Source organism: Camelus bactrianus, chromosome 24 (genome assembly GCF_048773025.1).
Source record: "Camelus bactrianus isolate YW-2024 breed Bactrian camel chromosome 24, ASM4877302v1, whole genome shotgun sequence".
In the NCBI taxonomy this organism is placed as follows: Eukaryota; Metazoa; Chordata; class Mammalia; order Artiodactyla; family Camelidae; genus Camelus; species Camelus bactrianus.
In genome coordinates this window covers 21,722,015-21,744,947 of record NC_133562.1, presented here as the reverse complement: position 1 = coordinate 21,744,947, position 22,933 = coordinate 21,722,015, and the positions used below count along the sequence as shown (strand labels likewise).

The 22,933-nt window shown below is 38.1% G+C and overlaps 1 protein-coding gene across 3 annotated transcripts in view; it reads right to left on the bottom strand.

Annotated features, from left to right (window-relative positions):
* Window positions 1–22,427, bottom strand: part of PIK3C3 (phosphatidylinositol 3-kinase catalytic subunit type 3) — a 113,978-nt gene extending 91,551 nt beyond the window's left edge. Inside the window, exons 1-4 of one of the 3 annotated variants that reach the window (XM_074352298.1) lie at window positions 22,252–22,427; window positions 18,850–19,038; window positions 14,019–14,162; window positions 6,868–6,997 (exon numbers count right to left, since the gene is read on the bottom strand). In XM_074352298.1, coding sequence (XP_074208399.1) covers window positions 6,868–6,997; window positions 14,019–14,162; window positions 18,850–19,038; window positions 22,252–22,319 — 531 coding nt within the window. In that variant the 5' untranslated portion in view covers window positions 22,320–22,427. Of the gene's footprint in view, window positions 1–6,867; window positions 6,998–7,193; window positions 7,305–12,799; window positions 13,671–14,018; window positions 14,163–18,849; window positions 19,039–22,251 lie in introns of those variants that run through there. The other 2 variants (XM_074352299.1, XM_074352300.1) reach the window with 2 other exon arrangements.
* Window positions 22,428–22,933: the final 506 nt, after the last annotated feature.

Below are 22,933 nucleotides of genomic sequence, written 5' to 3'. Positions count from 1 at the left end.
TCTTCTGCCCAACTCAAATTTTATAGCCAGGATTCTGCTTTTTTTCACTTTTGAAGTAACAAAAATATCCCCATTAATACCTTTTCTTTTTGATCACTGTTTTCATTCCTGTAAAATGCAGACATTTCAAAAAAACGGAGGTTTTTTGTTGTTGTTCTGTTTCTGGTCATTAAGGCACATTATGATCGACAAAATATGTAAAGGGGGTTCTGCACATTTTTCTGAGAACATGAAACTATTTCTACTGCACTCATCACTATATGGTCAAGGCTCAATTGCTCTGTTTTACATTGTGGATGCAATGTAAATGTAACAAACATACATATAGACAAAATCCTGTATGCATTTTGTAAGTACATGTACTTAGATGTGGGTTAATGATCATGGGTCACAGAGTCATGTTTCTATATCGCTACGCTAGCCTACTAATGCATTGATAATCTGTTCACATCATAACAGCAGTTCTTAAGTAAACTGGTTGGAAGATGGAAAAGCAAAAATTATCAAGCTACCTCAGCTATAATTTAAATCACTATCACTCATGGAAAAAAAGACACTTTTTTTTAAATGTAAAGAAACCTACTATTAAGTACAGATATTACAAAGAATACCAACTTCCCCGTACCTTCCCCCCAAAAAAACCCTAACATAAAATTAATTGAAATTATCTCCAGGAACTTAGTGCTATATTCTAAAAACAGTAAATTACATAATTATAATGAGAGGAAACAGATCATTAATAGGTCCTATTAAATAATTTATTTTATTAAACTGGTTTAACTCAGAGTGCCAGTTTACTCATTAAAATTATTTAACAAAGCTACTTCAAGGTAGAAATAAATTCAGAACCCAAGAAATGTATTCTTAACCACCTTGCTATAGTATAGAGAAAATTGTACCTGAGGTTGCTTCCTTTTCAGAATAGCTAAAATAATAATAATAGTAATAATAATAATAATAGTAATAATACTTAACAGAGAGAATGGAGTCCAACTAGTTGGTTATTCAATGAGTCACTGTGAGAGCTACGAATCAAGGGTTCTGACTGCCAGATTTCAGGTCTTGGTTCCATAATTTACTGTTGAATCACTTAATTAAGCTTCCATCTTTCCATGGTTTAAAAATAACGCACATTTCATGAGTTAAAAAACAATGTATAAGTGCAATCATGACAACTGTTAAAAGCAGATCAGATAAAGTAACAAAAGCAACTAACATTTATTACTGCTCAGTATTGCCCCACAATATATTAAATCCTTTAAATATTTAAATCTCATTTACAGACCTCACAATTACTCAAAAAAAAAGAAGATCTAACCATTATTCCTATTTCACAGATGAGGAATTTACACTTAGCAAAGGTTAAGTAGCTAATCTGAGATTACAACTGAACAAGAGACACAACTGGAATCTGAATGAAAAATGGTCTGCAAAGCCATGATTTTAACTACTTCTCCATTTTAGCTCTCAATCTACGCTAATGGGTTTTGGAGCTATTAAAGCAATTTACATATGCAAGGTGATTATCGTAATTATTATTCTCACTCATGCTGGCACTAATAGTAATGACAGCATCAACCTAATAACACACTTCTTAAATCTACAACATTTAGAAGACACAGCAAGCGATGATGGTGGAGATAAAGAGGACTTGTCCACATACTTAAAATACAAATCTCAGTAAGCTCCTCTAATTAATACCTCAAGACAAGTACTATTCAATGTAAGACAGTTTCTTCCAAGGACAAATGTTTCAGTAGGTCAAACAGCACTATAAAATAATTTAAAATCAACAGCCTCAATCCCATTTCATAAAATTGTGCAACCAGAAAATTATGTTACCTTAATCTCAGCTGCAAAGGATTATCTTGTGATCAAGATAATTTGTCAATGTTTATTCAAAATATAGAGTGTAGCCGGCATATTCAAGTGACCCTGAACTAGGAAGGTAATGTCAAGAGAGAAAGTCCTTTAAAGATTTCCCCAAACAGAGAGAAAATAGTTCACAAACTTTGTAGCTCCTTCAGGCTAGCTCCTTCATGGCTCACTAAGAAATCAACAGTCTCCTGAAGACTGATTTAATTTCCAAGTTGCCTTGAAAAATGGTGTTGTGGGTAGCAGACATGGTAATACAGTTACCAGAAAGATAATATGGTTACTCGTCCATTACGAATTAGTCCACTGGCACTCCAGACCAGCAGTGCACAACAGAACTTCTGGCAATAGTGGAAGCATCCCATACCTGCACTGCCCACAGGTGGCTGTTAAGCACCTGAAACGTGATTATGGTAACAGAGCAAATGCATTTTCAACTTTATTTAATTTTAATTAACTTAAGTCGCCACATGTGAATTGTGGCTATTAGCTCAGACAGCACCGTTCTAGATTATAAATAATCCTTTGACTTGATTGGCAAGAACCTATTCTCAAGGTACTAATTATTCCAGAAAGAAAAGAAAAGAAAGAAAGAAAGAAAGGAAGAAAGAAAGGAAGGAAGGAAGGAAGGAAGGAAGGAAGGAAGGAAGGAAGGAAGGAAGGGAGGGAGGGAGGAAGGAAGAAAGAAAGAAAGAAAGAAAAAATCCAGTCCCTATTGTTATAAACCTGGACTCTGGACCCAGGGTGACCGTATGCAGGCGATCTGAGGGTCAGCCTGAAACCGCGCCGCATCTAACCACAACTCCACTGCAGCAACGCTTACCTATCTATACACTCTGCTCAACATGACCCAACCTATCCACGCCACACAGACCACAAAGCATTTTTCATCTAGTCGTTACTTTCTCTTTGCCTCCTCTTAATCAAACTGACAGAAACTAAAGCACATTTCAAAGGCATCAGGCAGAGCTGCTGAAACGAAACGGAGACAGCGGAGAAGCATCCTTTTGCACTAACCTTTCATGTCTAAAGGCATGGATCCAAATATAAATCAAACCCTAAAGCTTGGTAGTCACATCCAAAACCCCAGGTGGATATGCCTCCTAGTCATAAAACTCTTACAACACGACAAGCTGAAAAGCGGAGCAGATGGAACAATGGGTGAATCTGCTCAACTGAAGCCCAGAATCATTAAAAGGCCAGGTCATGGACAATCAAAGTGTAACAAACGCCCAAGAGGTCTGGCCTTTGATTATTTTCTCAATCAATTCAAACAGAAAGATATTATATTAGTAAAAAATTAATTAGGAAAATTTAGAGATAGGAAAAGAAGACAATGAGGAAGATGAGGGAAAAGAGCATATTTCAATACATTCATTTTCTTCCTGTTCCCTAAGTCTAAGAAATGCAGTTTTAAAAAAGAACTAAACCGAAGACTATTCAGTTTTGTTTCCTTTTCTCACACTCAATTTTTCCTCAGAGGAAAACTAGGCATGTTCACAAAATGACATAAAATCATTAGAGGTTAATTCCACTAAAACCATTCTGAAAGGATTTGACTTTAAAAAAAATGTTAAACCTATAAATCAGGCCTTTAAACTTCAGCTATTCATACTGCAGTTATAATTCAACTTTCAGAGCTCAGCAGTAAGTCGAAATAAGAATATTTAGTCCAGCTTGAGGTTCTTTGCTTAATAATTATCTAACACCACCTCTTCATAGGCCATTTAAATAGTTCACCGTCATTCCACAGTCCTCGTGTCCCATTATCCCCAGGCAGCCAAGGCTACAGCAGTTCTTTAAATGAACAAATTTTCCTACGTTGCAGTTTGAAAACTGTCACCATACTATTTACTTTGGCTCACGGGTACAGTGCATAGTAACTATGCTTTGCTATTAATTAAGATTTATGTACACCTTTTCACTCCTAAGCCACCTTCTCAATAATTAGATACAATCAGAGTAAATTCACAGGCTGGAAAATCAAAGTGCAACAAGAAAGAAACCATTCAGTTTTAACCACTTAAACCTCATCTATTTGAATATTCATTTCTTTCCTTAAAATGTAGTCTGAGAAACCTAAGTAATCTGTTCCTTTCATATGATAATGGAAACACGAGCATATATATTCTTTCCCAGGTTTTAAAAGTATTATACCAAAGACAATTTCAAAATGTTTTGAGGAAGATAATTACAATCTAACCAAATAAATTTTTTAATGTGGAACCAGAAAAATGAGAGGAGGAGGGAAGGCACAAATTTAAGAACAAATACATAAAGTATATTTGCTATTTATTTTGGGGGGGGGGTACTTTATTTTATTTATTTATTTTAGTGGAGGTACTGGGCGTTGAACCCAGGACCTGGTGCATGCTGAGCCCAAGCTCTACCACTAAGCTGTACCCTCCCCCACCAGAAAGTACAATTTTAAATTCAGAACATACCAAATATCAAAGTATACTCTTTCTGGTAAGTTTACAAGTTAAGACCACCACAAATATCAAAGTATACTTTTTCTGGTATAAAGCAAGGAAAACACTCAGGAAGCCAGTCTGAAAAAATTTTAAGTAAAGAAGCAGGTACTGATCAAACAAGAACACAAACAAAAAATCAAAGAGCACAGGCAGATCATTAGGCATACATCATTACAGAAGAAAAGGAATGACAGGCACAGAACACATTCACACCTGCCAAGTGATGACTGCATGTTTATTCTTCACTAAGGTGCAGTAAATTAAAAATCCCAATTATTTACTGTTTTAGTACTTTTAGAACGTTAGAATATGAATAGCTACACAGGATGATTTTAAAATCATCCATTTAAAAAAAAAACACCTGACTTTACAGGTTTAGAAACTATTTTCTCTGAGTTGGTAGGATGATCAAATCTTTGCCTCATACTACAGCGCTCTTCCTACTGAAAAAATATTCAAGCTTCCAATTTCATCAAACCAAAGACATTATTTATAAAACACATTCATCTTCAACAGGGATATAACAGGTTCTGAAACCTCAAAAAGCATGACCAACTGCTGTAAAGAGTTAGCCCAAGTGCCAAAAAAATAAAAAGAGCTTCTTTCAAAGGGGGAGCAGTTCCCTCAAAACTGCTACAAACATGATGTCTTTTTCTCCTTAAGAAAAGTAATGACTGGTTTTAAAAGTTTCTATTCAGTCTCTGGGGGACATGAGTAAACACGAATGCCAGCCGTCACAGCACAGAAAGCTCTGAAGTCTCCACTCTACTCAGAAGATAAAAGCAGAATTTTATTAAGGACAAAGAACTCAGAAAGGAGCTCATCTCCAATTTTTATCCAAAATACTTCTTAATTTTTACCCCCTTTTTAGAGATTTCGAAACAAGTACATTAAAAACGTCCTTGAAAACGATTAGCCACTCTGGGCAATACATAAATTTTAACAACTAACTCTCTATCTCTTGAAAAAGTAGTATTCAACTTAACATCCTCTCCAATATGAAGAAGTTAGACCATTGACGATGTTATCAACTAACAAAAACGTTAGGGAGGTTTCTTCCCAATAGCTCACTTAGCTTTGTGTATGCTTAGCCATCATTTCTAAACTTGCAATTGTACACTGATAATCAAAAGAATAAATATGAATCCATACAACTCTTTAAGGGAGTTATTGTTTCAATCATAGAAAACCTGATGATTATCTAGTCATACCTTTTTCTCCTAACATAAAATTCAAAAGATAAAAATGAGAAACATATAACATTGTGTTTCATTAAAAGGTCTAGTTCAAACAAATCAATACTGCATATACACTGTTGTCTGAAAAAGCCAGTTGTCCTAAAAATGTTTTTTGAACTTTCCATCAAAAATAATTGGGAAAAAAAATTAGGAAACAGGTGAATAGAAGCCTAAATAATTTGTTCAACATAAGAGAAACAAAGTGGATGAATTGTACAATTACACAGCTTTTTATTTCTTGACTCTGCTCATTCCCCCTCAAATTTAGAATAACATCCATAATATAAATCACAATATTCAGTCTCAAAATGAATACTGCTCTTAAAAAACAATTTAAGAGGTTTTCCTGCATTTGAGATATAAGCTTTTATGACCCACAGCCAGTAAATGAGCTGATTCTGATAAATTTCTACTAACTATTCAAGGCTGAGAAAAGTCAGAGAGTAGCTTCACTGAAAGTTTGTCATCAAGATAAACTCTCAAAGAGAAGGCAGACATATGAAAAGCTTGAGAGCTTTCCTATATCCCATGTAAGAATGTAAAAAAAAAAAAATTCCCAGAATGAGTAGCTGAACTGAAAATTAAATTGTATTTATTTAGTTATGGAGGGAGAAGTTGACATAGCAATTCTGTTAAAAAGCTCATCAGGAAGTTGTATCATTTTTCCGTAAAAGACGAATACAAAAAAGGTACAAGATGGACTTGACAACAAAAAGTTTACGTTGAAGCACAAAACACAGCCAATCCGAGCACTTATTCCCACTATTAAACAATGTAAGAGTCTCTAGCTTGGAACACGCGCATCTTTAAGACTATGCCACCAAAAAAGGCAGGTGGTCATCTGGAAAATGCCGCCGAGAACTCCACCTTTGCAAATCTGTTGAAACTACACGTACAAAAGGCCACATATTATATGATTCCCTTTATATGCAACGTCCAGAATAGGAAAATCCACAGAGACAGAAAGTAGACTGGTCGTTGCCGGGGCTGGAGGGAGAAGGGAATGGAGAATGACTACTAGTGGGCACATGTTACTTTTCTGATGAAAATGGTCTAAGAGTAAATAGTGATGACTGTGCAAGTCTGTGAATTCACTAAAAACCACTGAATTACTCACCTTCCAAGGGTGAACATTATGGTATGTGAACTATATTTTAATAAGATGATTATTAAAAGATAAATTTAAGTTAAAAAGCAATCTGACACAATTCATAAGGTCAATTACACTTTAACAGACACCACTCAGAGCCGCCCACCCGTTTCCAGGGCTTCGTGTTTACCTTGGCAAGGCGGCTCATCTGGTCCTCTGAGACAGTACTGCTTGTTCTCCCGGGAGTTTTTGTGGGTTCTGATCCATCTGCTTCCACGTTAGGCCAGACCTTTAAGTCATGCATCCCTTGGCGAAACATGCTGGATAAAAAGGAGAATGTTCAGGGCAGAATTAAATTAACGCAGCCCATTATGGGAAATTTTACTTTCCTAAACAGAGAGAATTCTGCACAAGGAAATATATGTCTCTGTTGCCAAGCTTTAAGCCTCCAGTGGGTTGGGTTGTAAAGCAATTAAATGAGCAACTGAAATCCACATAACACTGTTTTTCACTTGCCCGTCTTTTTTCTTCCAAGCAGTTAGAACTATTACAGAGATTCTAAAGGTCGAGCGGAAAAAGAGAAGGCTCAGGAATGGACCACACACACTTCATCACTTCAGTGGAGATCTTAGAAAGAGAAACCAAATTTCAGTCCAATGAGAGAATGTCACATTTACAATGACTGAAACCAAAATTTAAATAATTACATAACTTTCTACTTTAAGGGACAATACAGCACAGCAGAGGGTAGACTTAAACTGCTGGGGTTTGAATTCCAGCTGTGACATCTATGGCCTACGGGACCTTGGGTAAATTGCTTAACTTCTCTGTGCCTCAGTGTCCTCATCTATAAAATGAGATTATAGAGAGTAACTGTATCTCACAGGGTTGTTAGAAAAAGTAAATAAACCAGTACAAGTAACAGGTACTTAGAATAGTGCCTGCCACATAATAAGTATTTGATAAATGTTAGCCATTATTTTCCTTTTCACGAGGCACAGGTTTATTTTTCCCATCTTCTTTTCCGTAAGAGAGATGATTAAAAGGGAAGAGTGGACTCAATTAAGAAAAAAATTTCCATGTCTATGAATCAGAAATCTAACACATAGTCAGAAGTCAGCCTGAGCTGGGTGATCCTGCTTTCAAGTGGAAGACTACACGAACTTGATCGTCGTGCTTCCTTCGAAAAGCTACCAAGTGCATACTGTACAGCACAGGGGACTATATTCAATATCTTGTAGTAACCTATGGTGGAAAACAATATGTGTATGACCAAAGCATTATGCTGTACACCAGAAACTGACACACTGGAAACTGACTATACTTCAACAAAAATATATTAAAAAAAAAAAAAGCTACCAAGAAGATCCAGAGAAAGGTTGAACAAACTCATAAAGGAGCTTTAGACAATTATGTTTTTAAAACATTGCTGTCAAGTTTCTGTGTTTGCTTTTTACAGGGCATTACAGTCTTCCGTTAGAGTGGCCTCCTTTTTCAAGTGTTGTTTCACAAAGCCTTTCGAACAACATGACACCTGCTCAAGCAACATCCTCCCAAAGCTGGAAGGGAAGGCTGTCAGTTGCAATGGAAAGAGTAAGATTAGAAGTGTGTGCAGGTGAGTGGGCGAGTCCAAAGCATTCTGCATACTCTCACATGCAATATGTTTTTAAAAAAATAAGGTACACGTTGGATATACCGACACATTTTCTTCATCTTTGAAAACACTGTGCTAACTGTAAAAGGTTTACGTACATTTTTAAGCTATTACACGTTCTGACTATTGGAAAATTTCTTAGCAGGTTTTCCTGAGGTAATAAAGAGGATTTTCACTGAAAATTATGTAATGTAATGTATGTAAGTAATGACGCCATAAACATTTAGGTTGGGAACTATAAAGGCCAGTTATAAGCTCATGAGCGCTATAAGAGTAAAGATCACGTATGTTAAGGCATCTAAGGTTGGCAATAAACAGGTAATACCCAGCAACCATATCCACAAAAGCTTCCCTTATAGGCCCAAAACAAAATGCACTGACCAGGTGAGAAGAATTAAGATGCTCAATATTTATCTATCACGTTAAAGATCAAAAAAAAAGTTATATGACCAAAAAAAGCCTTTTATAAAGTTCATTTTCTTTTCCTTTCAGTTGAGATATAGATTCAACATCAAGCAAACCTGGTTAGTCTCTAAGAAACTGGGTACAGTGAGGTCAGAACACTGCTTTCAATGAATATCGTTAAATATACCTTCCTCCTCTCCACGTCCTTATCCCCAAGTGAAAAGTCTGGCTTAGCCAAATCAAAAGTAAGTACCTTTGGCACCAAATCAGTTTACTAAATGATTTCGGTGCCGTGGGATGGATCTGGAGAGAAGATTTAAGGATCAGGGACATGGAGAGTAGGGGTGATGCCAAATGACTCAAATGATCAGGTGAACACATTACTTTCCTCTGACACTAGTGGAACCTTTGCAGAGAGTGACACAGCCCCCAGGGGGCAAGCCAGAAGAGGCTCAGAGCATCAGGTCCACTTGGGAAATTAAGCCAGAGAGGCAAGACAGAAGAAACGGTACAGCAGGGTCCTCAGATGCCAGCAGAGGCCCAGGCAACAGCTGCTGGGGACACGTCAGCTCCCAGTGCCGAGACACCAGAGCAGCAACTGCCCCGACTTCAGAATCCACGTTTGGAAACGACATCTGCGAGAGAGATCCACAGCTCGCCGATGGCCCTTTGCCAGTTTGACCTAATGATCGGTCCATTCTTTAGCTACTTAGGAACCTCACAATTAGGCTTTCAAAATGAGGACAATTCGTTATTCCAACCATGTCCTAACAGAGCTGTCTCTCAATTATTAATCACACTATTCCCCCAAGAAGCACCGCTACACACTGACTCAAGGAGACAAAAGAAACATGAGCAGACAGCAAGAGCTGGTAGTCACAGGGTCCTTGATGATACAACACAACTATAACTGACACCTTGAAGCCCACTTTTAAAAAGATGCCAAGTCCCTACCGGGATTATTTAGGGAACAAGGTGGGGGTGGGGAGCATGTTGTACCTGGGTGTGAATTCATCGCTTAAGAAATATTTGAGGAAACTAAGATCTAAAGAACTGTTTGCCTAACTAAGTCATGAGAACGTGGCTGCACACGACACGCTTTTTAATGGTACGTGGAAGGAAATTTGCACAGGCTTCCTGCTGAGGCCACCCGGAAGACCCAGGCTACTGCCTCTTCCCGCATGGGAGCGACCCCATGCAGAGAAGCAGCTGTGCGCCAGCAGCACGAGTGGATGTCTGCGCCCAGCCGCAGCCCCCAGAGCAGCCTGGGTACCAGTCTCCCACAATCCGAAGCTGCATGGAAGCCCAGTACCATGCTGGGGGTGGGGTGCCTGGGTTTATGTGCACCGCAACCCAGTTCACCTTCAAGGAAAGGCCCCTGGACACAGGGAGAAGGAGGAGTTATTTTAATTTCATAGGGCTTTTCAGGTTTCCTTTTTCTGAGCTAAAGGTCACTATAAGCATCAGCCTAGAGGAAATAATAGGTGATCTAGCTTTTTTGCATTCCTTCACCACTGTGCAAAATAACCATAGACCTGTATTAAAAATCTAATGTTAGCATTTGGCTAACTGTCCTACAGCTGTATGGGAGATGAACTGGTTAATGAAAAACAAGCTGATGTAAAATCTTATCTTTAAATTAACTGACAGTGAGCTGACCATCTCCTTATATCCAACTAGGCACAAACAGAACCATTCTAATTAAAAGACTTTTTTTTTTGCAAGTATTATATGCATATTTTGCAAGTCAAATAGATTTACTATCATTTGTGTTTCATTAGGGTTTTTTTTGTTTGTTTCAATTTCCAAACTTTAATAACACAGTTATTTTCATTGTATTTACTTTTTATCATTATCCACCAATGTTAAATATTTGTTTTTCATATATAGTAATGATAGTAATTTTTGCTTTAAACTAAATGAAAGTTAAAAAAAACTGAGCTGGTTTAAACAAAAATATCAAGTTAAAAAGAGTATACTTAGTAGAGATGTGGCAGGTAGTCTGAAACTAGTAAGTTAATGACTCATATTTGAGAAATGAATTGAAGTTTAACTAACATTTATTGCTCCTACTACCTTTACAGAAATCTCTAGGGTTTGATCACTTTTTGAAATAGAACAAATACTATGGTTTACCTTTCATACATGTTTCCAACATGGTTTAGATGGAAGGTAAAGATATTTTTCTTCTACTGGGATATGCATAGCAATACAAATAAAGTGGCTACCAGGGGATGGAATAAAGGGAGAAATTTTGAAAAGAACAACGTGCAAAAGTCAAACAACAGACTACAATGAAAAAGTGAATGCAGTGCTTCTCAAAATGTGGTCCATAGGCTACCTTTCACAGAATCACTCAGGAAGCTTATTAAAAATACTGATTTTGGCCCCCATCACAGACTGACTGAATTAATGAGAATGCCAGAAGGTGCCAGTCTAAGGACCTTACCGGGTAATTCCCATATACAGATTGATTACTACTGATTTCATGTACTTTTTAAAAACTTGCCAAAAGCTAAGTAAAACAGTGTCACAAATGTCAACCTGAGAAAGAGTTTACTTGGCTTTACGCAGGTCATCACACTGTACTTCTGTGGACATTTCAATGGTCTCACACCTACAGTCTAATCAGAGTGTCTCCTGAAACCATATTCTAAGGTCAACCAAAAATATATACCAGTGCTAAAAGAGGTGTTTCCCTGGGAACCGCCTGTTGATCTTTCAGAAGTCAACCACTTAGGAAGAGGCCAGCAGGAAAAACCCAGAGGTCTATGTGGCTGCTTCTCAAGAACATTTAACCACTAAGAGGAATAAACTGTTGTGCATCCTTTTCTGTGTGGCAAGCAAATCCCACTCCGGTACAGAAAGCAAAAAGGAACAAACACTCTGGAAAGGAACAATACTGATTGTGTAATACGTCCGTTCTACTGTAACACACTACTATATCAAAAATTAGATCTAAAACCGGAAGCCACAATGGCTCAGACTATGTCTGAATTACTGTTCCTGCATGGATTTCAATCATAAGTATCTCTTTAATAGGTACATTAAACTAAAATACCTACATCTTCCTAAGCAATCAAGCTATTCTAAATGGAATTAATTACATCTCGATTTTATTCATGAGTTGAAGCTTTTCTGAGATACCCTATTCTTGAATAGAAAAATTCAGTATTATAAGGGTGTCAATTTTCTATGTAATTTACATACACAATTCAATACAGTTTCCCAGAAAAATAACAATGAGCTTTTTTTTAAACTGAGGAAATATTAAAATTTATCTAATAAAAGAGAGAATATCAAGAGAAATTCTAAAAAGAATGCTAATAAGGATAACCATCCCACTCTAAAATTAAAACATTAATAGCATCAAAAGTCGCAAGACTAGTTCAGAGACAATGGCAGCTAATATTTACTGAGTATTTATGAAGCTCATTACATGTCTTTAGCAATTTATCATGGTAAACTACTCTGTGAGGTCATACTACCATCTCATTTTACAAAGAAACTGAGGCATAAAGAGATTAAACAACTTGCACCCAAAGGTCCACAGATACTAAGCAAAGGAGCCAGGTTTTAGACACAGATAAACTAGTTCTATAACCTGCATTCCTAACCACCATCAGTTTATAAAAACTGATAAATTCAACGTAATAATTTAAGATCCACGAGCAGCAAGTACACAAGCAAATAGACAAATATATACTAGTTCAAAAGAATATGTCAAACAGGAAAAATAATATTTGTAACATGTCCCACACAAAGGGCTAATATCATTAATTTATAAAGGCCCCTTACACATTAATAAGAAAAATGACAACTCAAAAAAATGCAAAGAATTGTACGGTATGTGAATTATACCTTAATTTTTTCAAAATGTGCAAAGGATATCAAAAGGCAATTCACAGAAACATAAACACAAATAGTAAAGAAAAATATCAAAAACCTGAGCATACTCATTCATATTCAATGATGTCAAAACTAATTTCAGAAATTAACATTTTTCAATTTCAAAATGTGCGAAAATTAAGAAGTTCGGTAATACCGAGGTTACGGTCTTTACCATTTCACCTCAAAAGGAAACGCGGACTTCTTTCAGGGATTCCAGGTCTGGGGCAGAAAATTGCCCAAGGAGCCTGGAATAGCTTGTCCACCAGGAAGTAAAGAGGCTGCCAGTGATTACTGGAGGGCTGCACTGTCAGGAAAGCGTGGGCTCAACTCGAAGGGGCTCCGATGGACCAAAAATGGGAGTTTTTGAGAATTATAAAGGATAAAAACAGTAATGGATTGAAACATTTAAACACAAAAAACCATCAGTCATCACCTTTGCCAGTTACGAAGGCACTAACTTATTTTTAAAATTGTTAAAGGGGAAAAAAATTAAACATTCTTCTGCCTTTCCTATAGGAACTGCATACCAAAGTAACTCAATACTTGATGAAACACCAAGTTTTTTAGAGAAAAATTCCAATTAATAGACACAGAAAAAATAGAAGATCAACAGTTTTCTTAAGATGAAGAGTGGTTTCTCTGTCCCAAGAGAAAAGGGATAGAGAGAAAACACACTTCAGGGCTATTGGTTTTGTTGATCTTTTTTTTTTTTTAACAATAAACTTCTATTACCTGTAAATTTTAAAAAACAGGAATGAACTTGTCTATTATAATCATTACCATCACTAGCAAATTAGTCCTTTTTAATCCTGCTTTTTGTCCTTTCTGTCACTATTATGACAAAGAAGAAAAACTCTATAACAAAGCAGTTACAGTATATGCCAAATAGCCCCTTTTTCCTCTGAAAATAAGGTTCTAGTTTCTAACGACTATTTCCTAAGAGAAGTCACATCACCAAGGGGGAGGATAGAGCTCAGCGGCGGAGCGCATGCCTAGCAAGCACAAGGTCCTGGGTTCAATCCCCAGCACCTCCATTATAAAAGACTTAAATAAAACCTAATTCCCTCCCCCTCCATAAAAAGTATACAGAGCTGTACGTCAATTACGTCTCAATAAAACTGGAAGGAAAAACAAAAAAAGGAAATCACATTACCAACCATAAACAGCAGAGAAATACAAAGTGTGCTTCTTAATTAATCTATCTGCACATCCCGAAGGAAATGTGTGTCAAGTTCAGTTTCAGGAATGAATGACAGAGGCATATGTGAGACCAAACAGGTTTCATTTCCTAGCACATAAGAGAACCAGACTGGGCATAAAACTACTGAAGCCCTTCCAAAAAGAAACAGGCAGAAAGCTGCAACACTCGTACAGGAGAAGAGAACGCTTACCCGTACTTTCCAAACAGTGAGACTGTTGTCCCCCCCACAGGCACCGCCTTTCCTGGGCCATACACATCCCATATGGTCAGGGCCACCTGGGCATTCCTGGGCAGGTCAGGGTATTTCACAGGTAGCTTTAGCCATTCATTCCAGCTGTGGAAATCGAGTCAGAATAAACATAAAGTTAAAGAGACAAAGTCAACACAAACACATGTACGTAACTTTTTTTTTTTTTAATTTAACAAACCATACAAGAAAGTTTGGCCAGAGAAAATGTCTGAAAAGATTAAGTTAGCAGTATAAAAAATAATGTGGCATTCACCTCAACTTTGCTCTAAGCAACCTCATCATCAAATGCAGGCACACCTTGCTTTGCTTTACTGGGCTTTGCAAATTCTGCATTCTTTACAAGTTGTGGTTCCCAGCAACCCTGCATCTAACAGGACCAACAGCACCATTTTTCCAACAGCATGGGCTTCTGTTGCGTCTCTGTGTCACATTTTGGTAATTCTTGCAATATTTCAAACTTTCTCATTGTTGTTATATTTGCTACGGTGAGCTGTGGTAAGTGATCTTTGATGTATTAATATCAGGCTCAGATGTAGTTAGGACTTTTTAGCAATAAAGTAATTTTTTAAATTAAGGTATCTTGTGTTTTTAGACGTAATGCTGCTGCCCACTTAACAGACTACAGTACAGTGTAACATAACTTTATATGCACTGGAAAACCAAAAACATCTGTATGATGCACTTTTTCGCAATATTTGCTTTACTGCGGCAATCTGGAAATGAACCTGCAGTGTCTCAGAGGCATGCCTACAAAACACATGGGAAATAAATTTTGAAAAACACAGTTCATGAAAAGTAACACTGGTTACTTTCTTAATCAAGAAACTCAGAAAATGTCACTGAGACCCAAGGACGTGAAAGTGGCTGATGAAACTCCGGGAAAACACTTGAACCTGCTATAGAGCCACACTTGTTTGAACCAAACCATGACTTTTCTGTACGCACCCTCCAGATCAGTTTTAAATTATGAAGAGGAAAAAAAAAATCATAATTACTCATCCTCAGAACCCTGATGAGTGGAATATGGCCCTATGATGCACAGCAGTATCCCAAAAAAGCAGAGAAGAACAATCAAAACCTTAAAGAGGTCAAAGAAGACTATCCGCTAGCTTCATAACATGCCCTGAACAGACATGACGAGTTTTTAGGTGAGATTTCCGTCTCTCAAGTTACTGCATTAATACCAATAAGGCTAGCTGTTAGTTTTTCTAATGCTTTCAAAGCATGTTTGTATATATGATTTCACTAAGGGGTCCTTGCTCTTTGTAATGACAGCACAGCTCTTTCTTTCTCTTTTTTTTTTTTTTTTTTTTACTGTCTTTTCACCTCTGCAAAATTTCTTCTGAATTCAACCTTCACACTGGATTTATCTGATCATTTCAACTCCCTTAAACAGCAGACGGCTTTTAAAATCCCAAAAGGAAACTATACAAACAACACACAAAGTAATACCCAACAGACACAGAGAATTGTTTCTCTGTTTACTCAAAATTATTCTCAGACGGCATACCCCAGGCTAGGCCAAATACACCTGCATCAGTAAGGAATTAAAGAGAATTTCCACAGATTTAAAGAACAGAACATTTACATCCACCCTATAAATTCAAGGACCGACAGGAAAATCAGAGACGGTTATCAATTTAAAGGAGAATCTGAATGTTATTAAATCCTTTTCTTCAGTGAAGTTCTTAAAAAAATAAAACATGTGCTTTAAAAGCCATTCTCCACTGGAGATAAGCTTGAGGAGCTAAATGAATTATTTAATTACTATTCACACAGTGGGCCAGACTGACAGTGTCACCTTACGCCAATGAACAAACAGAAGAGACTACTTAACCCAGACTGAAGTTAAAGAGAAAAGACAGTGAGAATCAAAATGAGCTTTGAAAATACTCACCTCTATATTCTGTCCTTTGGAGACAATACATAAGAGTAAGCAATCTTTGCCTCAAACCCTCTGCCATCCAACACCAGGCCCCCACATCTCTTTAAATTAAAGCAACAGTAGTTCAAACTGTTTTACATACTTGTTACATACGTACGGTTTTACATACAGTATATTTTACATACATACTTCTGTAGAAGAGTTCTTAGAAATATAAATCTGCAGCTAAAAAATAGTGTGAAAATTGCCCAAGGTATTCTAGAAATGAAGGAAAGATGTGGTCAGACGTCAAAAGGCTGTGTATTCGGAATACCATTTTGTTCTCTGCCTTCCCAGGCATCAACCCTTCCCCACGCCCCAACTCTTAGTTAGGCTTCAATTCACCTGGCAACTTTCAAGACATTCCAAGATTCTACAGCCTGATTTTGGATGGTCTGATCTGTATCCCCACCCCCATACACCATTGTACTAATTCTCTACGCTGATTAATGCACTCCTAAACCCTAACTTTCTAATTTTTAAATTAGATTAGATTGTTAGTCTGATGTCTAATGTCTCTCTCTAGAGCCATTTCAAATCCTTCATGGGATGAAATAGAATATAAATATAAAAAAAATTTAAAGCACTTGCCTGCAGAATAATATTCATACATATAACTTAGAAATATGCAGCATTTCACAGCAAAAATGAAAATTTTACCCTGAGTGTAGCTAAAGAAAGTGCAGGTTTCCCTCACCACAGGCTCTCTTTTTATAGGACAGGACAGGATAGGATAGAATAGATTCCGATGAACTTGGATGAGTTCCTCGTTATTCAAACTCTCACAACTATCAGAAAGTCAGAAATCAGATTTACATAACTTGGAATCTCATACTACTCAAAAATACTTTCTGAACCAAGGAAATGCAAAAAATTTAGATAGCAAGAGAACCTTTTATGGTATAATTTATTTTCCGCACAGTCTACAGAATCTTCTTTGGAGTAAGTGCTTAAGGAAAATAGTAGCTGTGCAAGTTTGCTTTTATTTATTACAGGAGTGCAATTTTTGTTTTTATGAACTGGTAAAAACTTCACTCAAGTACTAAGGAGTAGATGTACAAAATCTGAAAATATTTCCCCTAAGCCCAGAGAGTGTATTTAAAATAAGACAAAAGCCTATCCTTATAAAACTTCATCCAACACGAGGTATTTTCTCAATCTCTTTTCTACATAGCTGTTTTAAATCTTTTAATTAAAATTAAAAAGGCATTCTAATTATTTTAGAGTACTTAGTTTATTAGTTTCACAGTTTAAAAATATATATATTAAAAAACTCAAACTTTGAGAGAGCACATATGAAAGTTTTTCTATCTGTGAAAATACACAAAACATAAATAATGTTGAGAGGAGTCAGCAAATGAGAGGAAGAGGAGAAAGATACTAATTTCCCGACAACTCAGAATTGGCTTTTGCTCTAATTTCCTTTGTTGCCAAGACATGGAACAAAACCGCCGTACAACTTCTCTTACCAAGAAAAGTGGAATTCACCATAAATGTTGACTTCCTAGACCTAAATTTGTGGTTCTCTGTCTTTTTTGGGGGGCCACAAACCATCTTGAAAATCTAATAAAGGCTTTGAGCTCTGTACCTGTAAAAATGTGCAAGACACAGAAAGTTCTGCATACAATTTCAGAGTTTTATAGGTTTCCTGATTCCAGTTTAAGAACCTCTGATACAGTTAAGGAATTTTGGTGCACTGTTTGAGGTGTAATGATGATACTGTAGTATGTTAGAGCTATACAGAAATATTTAAGTTAAGATGATACAATATTTGGAATTGGCTTCAAAATAACACTGGTTACAGATGAAAGATGGCCTTGAGTTAGTAATTAATGAAGCTAGGTGATGGGGCCTTGCAAGTTCATTACATGATTGTACTTTTACAGATTTGACAATTTTCCAGAATAGCAAGTCTATATACATTATCATACACACTTGTGTGTGTATATCTAGCCACAAAAAGACTACTCAAGAAATTACATCATTAAAATAGTTGGTTTCAGTGTAGCCAAATCATCAGGGCTCAGGCTTCTGAGCTCTCTGGAAAACTTTTCCCAGCTTGCCAGGCCAACCTTGGTCAAGGGCTGTATCCTCAACAGCTGAGCATGGGAGTCCCCGTGGCCACACCCTGCCTTCCATAAACACCACGGGCACAGACTCCTTCCTTGCGAGGCACATGGCCTGTATTCTGAACCAAGCCTCCCAGCCGACTGAACACCACCCATAGATCAAGCGTGGAAACTGCACAGCACACAGCTGATCAAACAAGAAGTGTCAGGAGGTTATATTAAGGACACACAATACTATTTTGGGAAAACAGGAACCTCATGTTCACTGCATTCACCTCAAGTCCCAACAACGGTCTGCTAATGTGCCATCAATAAACCAAGAACTTAGAAAAAAAAAAATCCATATTTAAGATAAACATCCGATCCGAACAGATGACTGTAAAGATCTGAGCTCCAAATATCAGCCTAGACAACCTCTTAGACTATCTGGAAGAGTTTCTGTTTCAAGGGCACAGGATGGACGCAAACTTAAAGATGCTACGTATCTGTTTTTGGTTTGGGTCATTTTGTGTATCAGTCAAGTTCTTAGGAAAACATGTCAATATACTCCATACAAACATAAATTCACGCCCACCTCAACTGCAGTTACAATACTGCTGTGTATACTCCTTTCTGAGTGGGTCCCTGCTTTAAACTATCCAATCAATGCTTATAGGTATTAAAATAAAGAACTGGAAAAAAAAAATTCCTCTGTAATCCCCACCAAATACTACTTTCAACACCTACAAAGAAATGAGATAATGGTCTGGAACCCACCAAATGCAAGAAGACAACTTACTTCCATCTCGTACTAAATGCCTTGTAGGAGGTTCTCACTGGCAAGGCCAGAGGCTTCCCTTCTGCAAAAACTTGGCAGGTTACATAAAGGTCGGAACATGTTTCTTGGTACAGCCCTGAAAACCTCAACATCGGGTCTTCTAGAACAGCTTTGTAACTCTTCTGTTCTCTCTTTCCCTCCAGACTTCCTCTGGAAACATGAAAACAACAATGTTTAGACATACTTTTTTTTTAAGGAAATACACAATAAATACTAAGAAGAGTTTATGGTTATGTCTCAGTGCTCAGTAACCGTATGCTACCTGAACATTTTTCTATAAATGAAATTGAAGTCACTTTTTCACTTACTAAAGGTCTTCTCAAATCCTAACATATCTTTTCAACATATTTCTCCCTTTTAGGCTTATTTTTAAACCCTGTTGCCAACTCTTCGTCTACCTTCTAGATGTCACCAACTTCCTAAGCATTAATTTCATTTTATTAAGTTCAAGCTGGCCACTCATCCCTCTATTCTTTCACAGCATTTACCATATTAGGCATAGAGGCCCAAAAATGAAAGACAAGATAAACAGTACAGTGTTACAAGAAAATGTTAAGACCTTGCACTGTGGGGAAAACTTATCTTTTAACTGCATATTCTTTTTGTATGCTTTCTTTTTGTTTTTTTTTTTAAGTACGTATATGTATTATCTGATCACTTCTTTAAATTAAGAAACACAGCATTTTAAGTCATAAAAGGTACATGTAAGATTATAAAAGAGGTGAGGGGTGGGTATGGCTCCGTGGTAGAGCACATGCTTAGCATGCACAAGGTCCTGGGTTCAATCCCCAGTACCTCCTCTAAAGAAGGGTGGGGGGAGTGGGGAGTAGCTCAAAGGTAGAGTGCATGCTTAGCATGTACGAGGACTTGGGTTCAATCCCCAGTACCAGCACCTCCATTAAAAAAAAAAAAAAAAAAAAAAGAGGTGGGAACACTGCTTGGACATCAAGATTACCTCATCTATTGTACTAGGCATTTTATGCTTTCTTACTTACTTTTCACCATATTATCATTTTATAAATGATGAAGCAGAGACTCAGAGATCAAGTTTATTATCCAGGATCACAAAGCAAGAAACAGAGCTGAGAATAAAAACCAGGACAGAAGAGGCCAAAGCCAATGTTCTTCTCACTATAGAAAGATACGTCAAAAGGTCTCAGCACCTACAGTGCCTTGGGTGCAGGGACTTGTAACCCAGACAGATGCCTGAAATGGAGCCTGGACAACACATCGGGGGTGAGAGCCGAAGAGGCAGGGAGTCTTCTCAGAATAAAAGAACAGCATATACAGAGGCAAAGAGGCACGACCGTGTGTCTTGGGAACCGCAGGTTGGTATAGCTAAAGCATAAAGCTCATGTGAGGGGAAAAGCTAGAGATGAGAATGCAAAGTAGAAGGATAATGAAGCTAAGTAGCCACCCGTTCAGCCCAGTGCTGACATAAAATGAACACCCAAAACCCTGTTAACTGAACAATTTGAAGTGAGATAATATAATCAGATTTGTGTTTTATGATACTTTGGCAGGAGTACAAGAACGTAATGGAGAGGTTCGACTGAAAGCAAGATCAGCTGGAAGAATTTTAGTCAAAATTAAAAGGAAAAAGGTAAACTAAAGCTAGGACAGTGGGGTAAAAAAGGGAATATGGATCAAAGATATTTAGCAGGTAGATTCAAGATAACTTATGAATGATTAAGCAGAGGTGAGAGAGGGGTGTCCGCACGACTCATTTTCTGTCTCAACCAATTAGATGAATGATGCTAACAATCACCAAAATAGGGAGAGAGAAGATTAGAGTTAGAAGGGAAAGCCAATGATGTGCTCGATTTTGGACTAGTTGCTTTTAAAGTGCTTTGGGACATCCAAAGTGGCCATGTCTTACGGGCAGTTTGATATTTAATTATGGAACTAAGAAAAGAGACACCAAAGTGCAAGTTGTTATTAAAACCATAGAAATAGATGAAAAGGCCTGGGGAGAAGAAATAGAATTTTAAAAGTTACTATTCTCTGATTACATGAGTCTAAACTAACACTTCCTGCCCTCCCCAAAACTAGTTTCAGAAGCTAAAAGATGGTTAGCACTGAATTTTGCCCAACTTCGAATTTATGTTTTACCTTTGCCTCAAAATACTCAGTGCATCTGTTAATAATGGACCAGTTTTTTTTTAATTTTTTCTTCTTTCCTTTTAGTGTTCAAAAGTTTCCAAAAAATGCACTCATGTGTCCAAGAAATACTGAGAGGAATCAGACTAAAAGAAAGCCCTCTACCAGACTGATGGCAACACAGGTCTTGTTTAAGTATCTATTGGTGTGCTGTAAAACTTACTTCAAATGGCTGTGTAAAGTATTACACAAAGGTACAGTTTGGTTACTGACACGTTATTTTTACCACCACCACAAAATGAATAGTAAAGGATTTTTCAGAGTCTGAACTAAGTAACTTCTGAAAATAAAAGGCAACAATCATTCAAAGGCGCATCTGACAACTTAGAAAATGAAATTTACCACAGGTATGCAGCCCCTTGCCTGAGGCACATTTGTTAAACATTGACCAAAACATTTAACGAATGATGTTGGGATTAATCATTTGTGATGGTTTTCACACATTAAAATACATCTATAAGAATGCCTTCCTATGGGCATAATTTTCAACTTGGTCCTACCTGTTCCCCATCTGAGTTCCCTTATTCTCCATCTCAAAATGTCATGTCCTGGACCTTGACTTCAACTGTGATGCCCCAAGATTTTCCTGCAAGCCTCTCTTTCCCTTTCTCATACAGTCTGGTTCCTTTGCAGCTGGAACCCTCCTCATCTCAGACTCACTCCCAACTTCCCTGGCCAAAGGACGCTAGACTGTCGTTAAGATTCAACCTGGGCGTCTACCACCTCCCGTGCTTTTAGTACGACATCTCTGCGCTCATCTTATCCTCAACTACCTTACCTGCCGGCGTCTACCTCTCCATAATTCCTGCAGGCTCCAAGTCCACCTTCCAGCCCAGTTTTAAATAAAATAATATCTGCCGATGATTAACAGTGGGACGAAGATTGTACCCAGACTTGTTTTCTTTATCTGTAAGATGAGCCGGAATGACCCCTCAAAAAGGCAGCTGGGAACAGCAACAGCTTTCTAAGTAAAGCCCCGTGGGACTTAGGAACTTACTGCTACCGCCGTCCTCCTCAGTCCTCGCTCGCCGCCTCCCTCCAAGCTCCGGATCACCTCCGCTCCCCCCGACCGCAGCCCTCCCGGCCGCCCCGCGGACCGACCCCCAGGCTGATAACAAGCATCTTCGCTCCCCCGCCGGCAGCTCCCTGCCTCCCAGCTCCCGAGTCTCAGCAATCCCAGTCCCTGCGCCCAGATCCTCTCACATCTTAAGCTGCACGTTGATGTCCAGGTCACAGCTGTAGATGTAGTGAAACTTCTCCGCTTCCCCCATGGCACCCCCCGGAGTAAGAGCTACACCACAGGCTGCGAGCGAGGCCCCGGGAGGACTCCGCTACTGAACCCGCAGAGCCCCACAACACAGGCGCTTCCGGTTCCGCCTCTCCACCCGGGCGCCGCCAATCCCTGCCGGGAGCGCGACCCCACGCACAGCCGGGACTCCCCGCCCCGCCCAAACGTCCCTTCTGCGCATGTGCAGGAGGAGCCCTCCATCTTGCTTGCGGGCAGCCGAGATTCCGGAAGCACAGCCTGTTTGGTTACATTCCAGGCTTCCTGTGTTCTTCCTGTGTTCTTCCTGTATTAACGGGTACTTATTTATTTATTTTTTAATTTTTAAGAAAATAAACTGTCACTTGAGCCTGAGCTGTTTCTAAAATCAACCCAAAACGAAATTCAAAGAGGATTGTAACAACTTTCGCTGGCTGCAGGTTAACCAAAGAACAGTCACAAGAATTAGAATTTTTACTGAGTTGAAATTTCCGAAAATTGTAGATTTAATCAGATATTTACGGTATCTCCAGAAATGATTGCGTCTTTCTCTTCTAAACTTGTGGTTGCTGCGGGGAGGGGGGTGGGAAGGTACAGACTGAGAGTTGGAGATTTGCAGAT